This window comes from Calliphora vicina, chromosome 1 (genome assembly GCF_958450345.1).
Source record: "Calliphora vicina chromosome 1, idCalVici1.1, whole genome shotgun sequence".
NCBI classification, from domain to species: Eukaryota; Metazoa; Arthropoda; class Insecta; order Diptera; family Calliphoridae; genus Calliphora; species Calliphora vicina.
The window spans coordinates 161,403,682-161,416,146 of NC_088780.1; the positions used below are offsets into that span (position 1 = coordinate 161,403,682).

The 12,465-nt window shown below is 29.8% G+C and overlaps 1 protein-coding gene across 1 annotated transcript in view; it reads left to right on the forward strand.

Annotated features, from left to right (window-relative positions):
- The window catches only part of LOC135953842 (dynein beta chain, ciliary), a 148,583-nt gene that overhangs the window by 5,272 nt on the left and 130,846 nt on the right, over window positions 1–12,465 (forward strand). The window contains exons 2-3 of the mRNA XM_065503858.1: window positions 8,194–8,310; window positions 8,449–8,859. Of these exons, the coding sequence (XP_065359930.1) occupies window positions 8,194–8,310; window positions 8,449–8,859 (528 nt within the window). The remainder of the gene's footprint in view (window positions 1–8,193; window positions 8,311–8,448; window positions 8,860–12,465) is intronic.

A 12,465-nucleotide genomic window follows, 5' to 3' on the forward strand; every position in this document is an offset into this window, starting at 1 on the left:
CGAATATCATGGATATATATTTTTTGGTTCACAAAATTTATTAAAATTATTTCTTAAACATACAAACATTTCGTATGTTTAGCTATTTAACTGACTGTTGTTACACAGTTAAGACATCCTTTGTAAATACTTTTTAATTGTTTTTATTACAATAAATACCTTCATGCAGACGTATGCATTTGGAATTAAAAATATGAATAGTTAAACAAACTAGTTGTAGTTCATACTCGAATTACCAAAACCAAAAAACCCAAACCAAACTCAACTGAATTGAATCCACACACAAAAAGGTGGCAATGGCAATAATAAATACTTAAATTATTATACAAATGCATGAAAACAATTCAGGATAATAAATAATAAATAAACAGAGATACAGACACAGTCACACACAATTTAAATATGACAACAATTGTTTAATATTTTAATAAACAACAATAATAAAATAAAATATATTGCTAGATATAATAAATATGTATGTTTAAACATACAGCATATTTTTGTAGTTAAAATGTCGATGGGAAATTTTACTTTCAAGGATTAAAAATTAAATACATCCCACAATTTTATTAATTTGCGCAGAGCTGAAACACAGATCTTTTGTGATAACTTCGGAATTATAAGATTTTTTAACCATATTATGGTCACTATAATTATTTATATGATTGCGGTAACTATAATATATTAAAGTTTCGATTCACATGATTGTAGTAATCATACATATGATTGAAGTAAATAAGTATATGTTTGTGACAATCATTGTTATGTTGAAGGATTTACCACATTATGTTGAGAACGAACAATTTTATTATGATATAATGATTCATCATGAACATGATTGCCAAAATCATTTATTTGTTTACTAAAATCATATATATGATTGCTACAATAATGTGAATGATAAACTTAAACATTAAACCGCAATCATATTAAAAATAAAATTGGCAATAATAATGTTCAAAACTTGTATATTTTTTTTCTGGGTATTGGAAATTGAATAAACTAAGGCTCTTAAAATGATCAAGCAATTCCTAAGGTTTTTGGTAAGATGTCTTTAAAAAAAAATAATAATTAGGAAATTTTAGGCAGAAATTTATTTTTTTAATTCTTATAATGAATTTGTATTACTTTTTGAATTTTAAATCACTGATCTCAGTCTTCAATCTCATTTAACAAAAGTTTCATTTATTCAGTATTAATTTCTACTGGGTGTTCCAGTGTCCTAAAATTGGACACAGCATGAACATCAGTATTCATTACACTACCATTCAGTATTGTTTAGTATATGTACATATATGTACTAGGGTATTCATTCGACTAATGATCGTTCGATTAACAATTTAAAAATGGCCATTTTCGAATAACGAATAATTCAAACAATTTTATGTAGAATAATCGATTAAAACGAATAAATGTTCAATTATATTTAAATTTATTAAATTGCTTAAAATTTTTCATAATTACAAATTTAAATAAATAATAATGACTCACAAAAATTTTATTGTTTCTGAAATTCGACAAATAACTAAAGATAAGGGAGTCTTTCGATCACTGTATATGAGTGGTCCGATAGCTCTTTCTATAAATATATAAATATTACTGCACGAAGGTACAATTCTAAAAACAAATCTTTCAACATTTTTAATTTAGGACCAATGAAAATTAAAGGTACGTAATAAAATATTTCTTATTTAGCTGGCGAAATATTAGAAGAATCGCAATTAGTAATCAAAATATTAACTTAGATTAAAGTGGAGTTGAATGTGATTTTGAAACGGTCGTCGAAAGTGATATTAAGGATGACATTTATAATGATTACATTGAAATAGATGAAGGCCATGATCTTAAAATATATCTATATAAGTGATATTATTAACCGCGTACGTAAGTGTTGCAAACTATTTAATAAATCGAATGATAAACACAAATATTGCAAACTAACGTTTTGTTCCAAGAAAAGCATGATTTTGAACATCGTTGAACACTTTGTCTAACATGGTAATAAACTTTATGCGTATTTGTAAATGCGTCAATCATGCACTGCCTGACTTCAAATTAGCCACGATCACTGACAATGATATCAAACTTTGGACAGATTCCCTTTATTGTGCAATTCCCAAAGACCACTTTATTAAGCAAAGATTCGGCAACGTTGATAGAGCTTGATGTATAATACAATTTAGAAATAGTGAATAATTAATTTACTAAAGAATTAGTTACTCAATTTAAAACCCAAATTAATGAACGACATAAAAAAGTTCTAAAGGTTTGCTAGTCAATTGTTTTGTAGATTGTTCGGGAGTTAATCTGATCAGAATATTTCTGATGAAAATTTAATGATGGACTTTGTTTTCGAATGTTTTTTATCATTAGCAATACTTGAATCTATAACTTAACGTTATTTTTTGTTTTTCTTTAACAATAAAGTATAAAAAACCGACATCAAAACTTGATTCTTCACAATTTAAATTATTCGAATAATTCGATTAATTTTAAACGTGTGATCGAATTATTCGAACAAGTTAAAATCTCCTATTCGAATTATTCGTTTTATTCGAACAAGTGAAAAATCGAATAATTCGAATACCCTAATATGTACAATACGGTGGCCCTTATTTTGCACTTTTTCGATTTTTAAATGTATCATTTTCTAAAATTGTTCTCCGCCATCAAAAAATGTTGAAAATTTGAGCAAAATCGAATAACTTTTAAATAATAAAATTTTTATAAGCATTTTTACTCAAATTCAAGTTGAAAGCAAGCCTTTCAACCTTGAATTATAGTCAGGCAATTGAATTAAAGTTGTATTACAATTTATTTCAATAGCATACATTTGCATTCAAGTCAAGTCAAATTCCAACAAAATGTTCAAGCGCTTGAATTTTTGGGTCTTTTGTGCTTATTGGGTTTGAAGTTTAGAGTAAAAAAACATATGTTGATACAAAATCGGTCCAAATACAGTTTTTGTATTACCAAATATGTTGATTACACGGCAATAAACATATGGCATGAATTTATGTTTCCATTCTCCAGTAAAAAGAATGCTATTGAAATAATCCCAATAAACATTTTTACTCGAATTCAAGTTGAAAGCAAGTGTAATTCAAGCCTTGAATTATAGTCAATATTTCAACAGCATTCTTTGGTAAAAAGGAAACATAAATTCAAGCCATATGTTTTTTGTTTGATAAAAATATTGAATTTTTAAAATTTTTTTTTTAATTTTTGCATGCATGCATGTCGAATTTCAACAAAATTTTCAATTACTTGAATTTCGGGGCTTTGTTGCATACTGGGATGGGTTTTTTTTATTAAATTTTTAAAATTATTTGGAAAATATTATTATTTAGAACCAAATCTCGAAACTTTAAAGGCTACCGGTTTTGCTAAATTTGTCAGCATTTGATTTTTAGATGACAGAGAATGAAACTTTAAACACTTGTTTTAACAATTGGAACATTCAGAAATCTAAAAAGTCCAAAATAAAGCTACCCTAATGTACATACATATGTATGTATTTATGTGTGAAATGAGTATTTGGCCTTGCATTTAAACAATGTCAAAGAAGTAATTGTAAATTCATTATTTAATCATCTTAAAAATATGAAAAATATATAATTTTAATGAAAGTGTTTGGACAACATTGGAATGCAACTAAAACTATTTAGCACATACGAGTTATGACAATTTGAAGCTGTCTCATCTATCTTCTAAATCTATATGAGGGATTTCATGTAAAGTGAACCATGAAATTTGCACCAAGGTTAGTTCTATTGGATAGTAACTCAGACACAATTTTTCAACAAGATCGGTCGAGAAATCTGAGTTAGAGGGGGTCAAAATTTGACATTTTGGCCAAGCAGGTGTTTTTATTCATTCATGTAACTTATTACCAATTGCTATTAGCAAAAATTTATCCCAAATATTTTAGATAGCTATGTATTTCTTCAATATTTCGAAAAATAAAATTTAACATAAAAAATTTTGAGTTTTTTTTTTCCGAAATCAAAAACTTTTTTGCCTTTTTTTTCTCAAAGAAAGCTTGGATAGTTTCCTCGAAGACCTATATGGTCGCTTACTCGTATCCCTCGAGTTACATATCTATCAAAATAAATGTTTTGTAACTCAAAACATAAAATTTTTTCAAAATGGACCCTTTTTAAATTTTTTTCCTCAAAAGAAAGCTTAGATATTTTCCTTGAACACCTTTGTGGTCGCTTAGAGGGATGAGAGTGGGATATCTATCAAAATAAATATTTTGTAACTCATGAAATACAATTATTAACTTTTTTTCATGTAAAATTTTGGCTCCATATCGGTATTTATATGGGAGCTATGAAAAATTATGGGCCGATCTACATAACATTTGGTATGTCGATTTTAAACCCCAGGCTTATTTATGTCGAATTTTAATCTGATAAGGAAGGAAGTTGTTATATGTTATATGGTTGCTTTGGTCAAATATGGACCGATACAGGATTGGTTCTTACTAGGGTTCCTACGCGGGAAAAATTTCCCGGGAATATTTTTTTTTGTTAATTTTCGGGGAAATGCTTGTCGGTAATTTTCGGGAATTTCTTCATAAGTTTTCTTCTAAAATTTGTTGCTAATTGAATAATTTTTTCGGTTCTAGCAACAGATAGTTAGTTGGCAAAGAATTTTTTCACTCAACTCAAGCCACAGCATAAAAAATTGGTTATTCAGAATGAATCTAATTTAAAGTTTATAATCTTAAAGGAATTACACCGTACGACACTCAATATTAGACACGAACCGCATGATATACGTCTGAAACAATAAACTAAACTTGATGTCCTTTTAAAAGGACATCAAATTTCAGAGAAGTACATTTTTAAAAAAATGTTTTAAAATACTTTTGATAATCCTACTATTTCAAGTTTGGTATCAAATGACCAAGAAGAGTTGTAAAATATTTCGTATTATTTTTATTTTATCCTGTAAGGATCAAAAGATGTCAAAAATGTCCTTTCAAATTTTTATCCTCGAATATCCTTTTAGATTTCCAATAATTTTTTTTTTAAAAAATAGTGAGTTAAAGATCCAAATATTGAATACCACATGCCAAAATTTCATCCTTCTATCTTAACTACTTAAGTGTTAAAAAATATTTTAAATTTGAATTATTTTATTTTTTATTTTAATATTTCGTTGTGAAAAGCAACGAAGAAGACTTTTTAATAAACAAGTTAAATGGTATATTCGGGCAAGCGCGATACCCTACACCGAGTATATGATTATAAAGAGTTTTCTTTTGATATGAAACTTATTTGTGTTGAATCTTATTTGAATACACAAATTTTCGGTAGTGGGCCTTATATGGGAGCTATGACTAATTATGGACCAATCGTCACAAAATTTGGTGGGATGAATTGCGAATATATGAAACATATTTGTGTTGAATTTTGTTTGGATACTGACATATTTCTGAGATTTATGTATATTAATAACATTTTCGAGAATGTTGCTTATATGGGAGCTATGGAATATTGTTGACCGATCGTCACGAAATTTGGTCGTGAGAGTTCGGCTTACATAAAACTTAATTGTGCTAAATTTGGTTTGAATATGTTTATAATTAAGATATTTATGAGAGCTTAACTATTTTCAAATAGGCCAATTGTATGAGGGCTAGGATAAATATTGGGCTGATTCTAACCAAATTCAATAGCATTTGTCCTTGGGGCAATATAAAGGTTTGTGCCAAATTTTGTCGAATTATCTTTAAACCTGCGACTTGTAGTTTGATTACAAGGTTTACATGGATGGACGGACAGACAGACGGACGGACATCGTTTAGTCGACTCAGAAAGTGATTCTGAAAACACGGTGGGTGTTGGGACAATATTTTTGTATGTTGAAAACAACTGCCGTAACCCATTATACCTCCCCCACTATGGTGGTGTAGTTTATAAACATGCACTTTTCTTAATAAAACTTTTTTGTATACTAATAAATTTTGTTGTTATATATTAATTTGACCTTTATATACAGTGGTGGCCACCAATTTAAGACAAATACTTGAATTTTTTTCATCAACTGAATTTTAAGTGCGATGGAGCCAAAATAAAAGGACCTCTAAGGGTATGAAATTTATTATTATTTCTAGTTTCTGAAAAATGTTTATAAAAATCGGTAAAACATATATGGACAAAGATATGTGGAAATACGTTGACCCACCTCAGCGAACATCCGCTGTTAATAACATGATATGAGCGAAACTAATGGAACTAAAAATACGAAATTTGGTCCGAATATTTTATAATAATAAAAATATAATGATATAAATGTGAGAAAATATGTTTATTTAAAAAAAAATTTGTTGGTCAAGTTGTAGAAAAATTTTATGTGTTCGTGGTGAATATGTATGAATTGACACAGTTGAATAAAACACACTTGTGTGTTAAAACAGTCCTTATGCATACATATTTGTGGAAATATTTGAAAAAGTAATTGACAATCACGTGGAATTTAGCAAACAAATTTTGTCTTAAATTCCTGGCCACCACTGTATATAAAGGATGAAATTTTGACGTTTAGTATAGAATATTTGGGTCTTTAACGCACTATTTTTTTAAAAGGGATTTATTGGCAATCTTAAAGGCTAAACATTTTAAGGGACATTTTTGACATCTTTTGATCCTTACAGGATAAAATAAAGATAATACAAAATGTTTTACAACTCTTCTTGTTCTTTTGACGTACAATTTGTCATTGTTGGAATAGCAGGAGTATTTTTAAATATTTTTTGAAAAATGTACTTCTTTGAAACTTTGAAGTCCTTAAAAAAGACACAGGATCACGAAATGAAAAACTGAAAACCCAGTTTTTCTCCATTAAATTTATAGTTTCAGACGTATATCATCCGGTTCGTGTCTAACGAATTTTTTCTCTATTTGTCGGACGGTGTTTAAGATGCCTAACATTACAACTTTTAGGGATACTCAATGAATATTATTCATATTTAGAGAAAATAACAATAATAGAGGTTCAAATTTGTTTACTTACAATCAGATATGAAAAATGTATCTAACTACGCATGTTTTATAGATTTAACATAGTCGAATTTCTTAAATTCTTAACTAAACACAGAATTTATTCATTTTATACTTATTAAAACTCAGGCTGTGCCAATACCGATAAAATGCCACTATTAAATTAGAAATCCTTATAAAGGCTGGACCAACATTGTACAACCAAATACATATAGTTATTTTATACTTCTTTTAAAACCCTGGTACAATTAATAAGTCAATTTAATCGAAAAAATTTTCTGGTTTTTGGTTTAATTTAGTGTTAAAAAATTCCCGGGAATTCAAGGGAAAAGTCCGGGAAATTAGGAACCCTAGTTCTTACATGAAACTTATTTTTGAAGAATTCTGTATGGAAACTGTTATTCTGCTGGCATTTATATATTAAAAAAACATATTCCGGGGAAATATTTCCGGTATTTACATATTTGCAAACTCTTAAACATTTATTGACTGTTTTAATAGTAGTTTTGGGCATAATAAAATAAATAGAAACCATATTAATAATATACGAGTATTTAAAAACAGGGATGACAAATGAAAACTTCATATTCAAACGTCTTAAACATTAATAGGTATTAATACTACTATTTTATTAATTTTGTTACAGCCATAAGTTTAGAGCTTTTAATATTTTTTTCATATAAATATTTTACAATAACAAACAAAAAAATGTCACCAAATCTATTAAACAAACTCCATAAAATATCCTATTAGTCCCAACCAAAAAGAGGATACAGTTAAAACTTTGTTTCTTCAAAATTTATGGTTAATGACAGTTTGTTATAACTTTCATAACACACTCAGTTCATATAAATTAAAGATTAAATGGGGGAAAAAAACAGAAACATTAACCTTTTACCGCATTACAGGGGACTGTACAATAAATTGAAATGAAAGGTTCATGTTTTTGAATCCTGTTGGTTCAATTAATCTGCTGCAATTTGTGATAAAAACGTTACTAATGACAAACACCAGCAAATGAAATAACTTCAACTTAGAATGCGAAACATTTTGGTCAACAAAAACATTGTTAATGATTCTAATGATGCTGTATATGATATTGAAGGATATAAAATAATCCCGTATTTTTTCTTGTTTCCTTTTGCCTATTCCCACTTGTTTGTTCTATTTAATTTTCCAGCTCATTTTGCTGGATTGGCTGAACAACACACAAAGACGTCTACTCGTTATGACACTCAATCCGGCTGGACATTTAATACCAAAAAATTCAATAAACGATTTGTATCATCATAATTACGCCATACTAATGCCAAAAACTATAACAACATCAGCCCTAACAGCAATAGCTGTAATTCCTTCCACAACAACAGCACCCTCATCGGTGTCCGTTAATGCAGCAACAGCCAGCGAAGAGCTGACGGGAAATTATAAAAAGAATATGGAAGTTTCATTAGCATCCACATCATCGGTAATGGCTCCTGCTGTTGCCACCATGGCCGCCTCTGCAGCCATGACAGCTGCCACTGCTGCTTTATTGGCTCCTCTACCACCACCCTCGAGCAGTTTTTCCACACTGGATGGTGTTCCGCGTGGTAAATGTGTGTATTTTTTAAAACGTCAACTACATGCAGCAGCAGCAACATCAGCCTTAACCAGAGACAACTTTCGCCGTGAAGTTGTCTGTGGAGATTTTCCCATACACAGTAAAATCGATACATTGGCCGTATTGTTTGATGAAATTTTGCAGCCATTGTTGCAGAATTCACTCAATCGCAAATTGTGGCCCGAAGTGGTTGGCAAAGATTTAAACATACGCATGAAAGATGTCCGGAATACATTGACGGAGGTAAGTTTGGGGTTTAGCTTTTCGTTATATATTATAAATCCAATTATACTAAGTCGGAATAGATAATGTAGTCCACCCAATGATGTGGACAGACAGACTACGGACTGTATATACTTTTGTGGGTATGTGATGAATATTTCGATGTGTTTCAAACGGAATGACAAAATCAATATACATTCCATCTTTCTGATGGCGGGTACACAAAGTACAATAAAATTCTCCCAGTAGAATCTTACTCGCTCTGGACCATATATAATGTATTTAATATAATATTTCTAGATTCCTTAATTGAGATTTAAATATTTAAAAATTACTATTGGAAGAACAAAAAGGTACCATTAAGGGTCTTTTTTTGGTACTATTAGAAGAAAACTTATAATTTTATGCTAGTAGTTGATTTGTACAAAATATTAAAACAGTACCATTAGAAGAAAAAGGTAACGATTTCCCTTTACGATCCCCAATCTTAAACAGGCTTGAATATCACTGTGTGTAATTTTTTGAGTCACGTAAAAATATAACCATATACGGACACCACTACGTGATAAAAGACCATAAAAAAGACCCGGGAAAACAGTTGGTACTTTTTTACATAATTTAGCTTGAGCAAATCGCTTCGTGTAGTTCGTTTGAGTCATATGTGTATCACTAATCAATAAATTTAGATTATTGAATACACAGTGCAACACGAAAAAATAACCATATACGAACACCACTACGTGACAAAAGGCAAAAAAAAGACTCGTGTCTCCCAGTTTTGCCCAAAGTAATGCACTTTTTTTATGGGCCCTCAACGATTTGGGACCTCAGTGTAATTTTTGCAACAAAAAAAAGTGATAATTTTCTCAAAAATACTTCATATTCAAGATCAAAATCCCAAAAAACTTTAAAAAATTCGAAAGAAATTTTTTGATGCCTAAAAGTATGCTTTAGTTTATAAAAATTTAATAGTTTATCGCACAAAAAATCACATAATTCCTTTAGTTTTTTCTTACTAACTTATGTTGAACTACCTAAACGGTCTTAAGAATCATTCCTAGGAAGTTCATTTGTTCTAGAAAGTTGTTTATTGAGATCATAGGTACATTTTTGTAGTTGATTGTTTAATTGAATTTTGAACGGTTTGCTACATATGAACCTGAACAGGGTGAAAAATGTTAAAAAAAATAGATTTTTTAATTTTTTTTGGCGATTTTGATCATCAAGGTGAAGTTTTTTTGATTTTATATGTTCACAATTTTTGTTCTTTATGACAAGGGCTACAGCTTTGCCTCAGAGAGTAAATCAAAATTCCGAACTATTCCGATATGAGCCTGAGAAAATTATAATTTTTTGCAAAAATGACACCGAGGCACCGAGGGGGGTAATGAAACTAAGTTAAGAGGTACTAAACTAAAATGTTTAGTCCTTAAACCTTTGAATTTTCAAAAATTACCAAACACACATGTACTATTTTTCAGTTGCTCTCAAAAGGCATTGGACAATGTTAGTTTTGCACGGAAGCATATGGCGAATGTTTTCTATCTATCGGTTTCAAAGTGCGATAAATGAAGTGTGAGTTCAGAAGTGGTGATTTGGACACGGGCGACAAAGATCGCTCATGCCAGTCCAACAAGAATTGGAATTGAAAGCATTATAACATGAAGATTGTTTTAAAATTCAGCAAAAACTTTCATTTGAAGCAACCCAAGCAGCAATTTCAAAACGTTTGAGACCAGCAGGATACATCCATATGATTTGCAGCCGACAGAACTCGAAAGACGTTATGCATGTCCGAAATTATGCTTTATAAAAGAAAATAATTTGTGTACCGAATCATTACTTGCGATGAAAAATGGATCAATTACGATAATCCGAAGGGTAAGAGATCGTATGTGAAGCCCGGGCAACCAGCAACCAGGGTCTATTATAAGCTGGTGAAATCTGACCAGGCCATCACAGGGCACCTGTACCGAACACAACTAATTCTTTTGAAGCGATCATTATATGCATATTGTTACGAAATTGTACTTGAATTCAAATATAACGATGTTTACGGCTGATTTAGAAGTACCATAAAGCTTTCAAATAGCAGTGCTGTAATAGCAAACTGTAACATATCTGTGGGTATTATTAAATAAAAGCTTTCAGTTGACCATTGATCGTAAGTATGGCAACGCTGTCTGCTGCGACCGTACATTCGAATTCAAATATTAAGTTAAAGAACATTGTAGAAAGTACACCACAGATGGCGTATGTATTAGAATGCTCTAGACAGTTAAAGAGCAATCTAGAGTGCAGATGGCAGTGTTATAAATAGTGGCAGAGGTTGCAGTCGTTAGTGAGTTTATCAGATACGCTATTTGAATAAACATCAACTGTGTGCCTTAAAGTGTGCTGTATTTTAAAGTGAATTCATGTACATTACTTCTGCGAATTTATAAACGTGTAGAAAAAAACATTGAGGTACTATTTAATTCTGTGGTTGTTGTACATTTTAAATAAATAAAGAGTTGTTACAATCTTTAAACTACTAAACGGCTTTTATTTGCAATCAAAAGTATCCGGTTTATTTAAAAGATCCTGCCCGTCGGACTATTATTTGTTTGGGGCGATGCATCGATACTCTTCACTTCAGAACAGAGTATCCGAAATTGACTTGTTTCTTTCTTGACCTCAAAACATGAGCAGTTCTTTTGTCGTGGAATCCATATCTTGTCACAAAGATGGGAAAAGTTCATAGCTAACAATGGCCAATACTTTGAATAAAAATAAAAACTAAAAACTTGAAAAAAAATCCATTTTCAAGTCATACCCCACTAAAATAAACTTATTAGCGGAATTCACTGTTAAGTGCGAATGGTCTAGCATCATTGCAAATGCAAAATTTTACCGTAATCCAATAACAAAATACACACAAAAACCTTTACCTTTACATTTTGCATTTGCAATGATGCAATACCATTCGCACTTAACAGTGAATACCGCTATTATATTTGCATACCACAAAAATGTATTTAACACTTTTGCATACTACAATATAACAACGAGAAATAATGAAATTATTGTAAACTTTGTTTACGCAAACTGTGAAGTTTTACTTATTCTTTACTTTACATAAAATTTAAATTTTCATAAAAAGTGGAGTTAACACGTTTGCACACTAAGCTAACGATAAATTGTCTATGATAAACTAACAACAGTGATAATTTTTATATAAAAACCGACAGAAGCGATTACTTTTCTTAATAAAACTAAATGTAATAGTGATTTTTTATAAAGCTTTTTTCAAATATGCCTCATTGCTGAATGATTCCCCTCAAAATACTTCAAATTCTTCTAAGATCTTACACAACTGCCTCACCTTATATTACTAGTCTATCTTCATCGATACACATTTTATTATAATCCTTGCCTATAACAAAACAGCATAAATATTCATTTTTTAAGATTAACATTATTATTTCTTTGCAATATGAGCAAATATTAGCTTAATAAAATTTTTTTAACGTTTTGTATTATTATTATTACAAAATATATTGAATTTAATAATAATATTGCTTAAGAGTATTTTGCAAATACCAACAGAACTCATTATGTATTATTATTATTATTGTTATGATAATC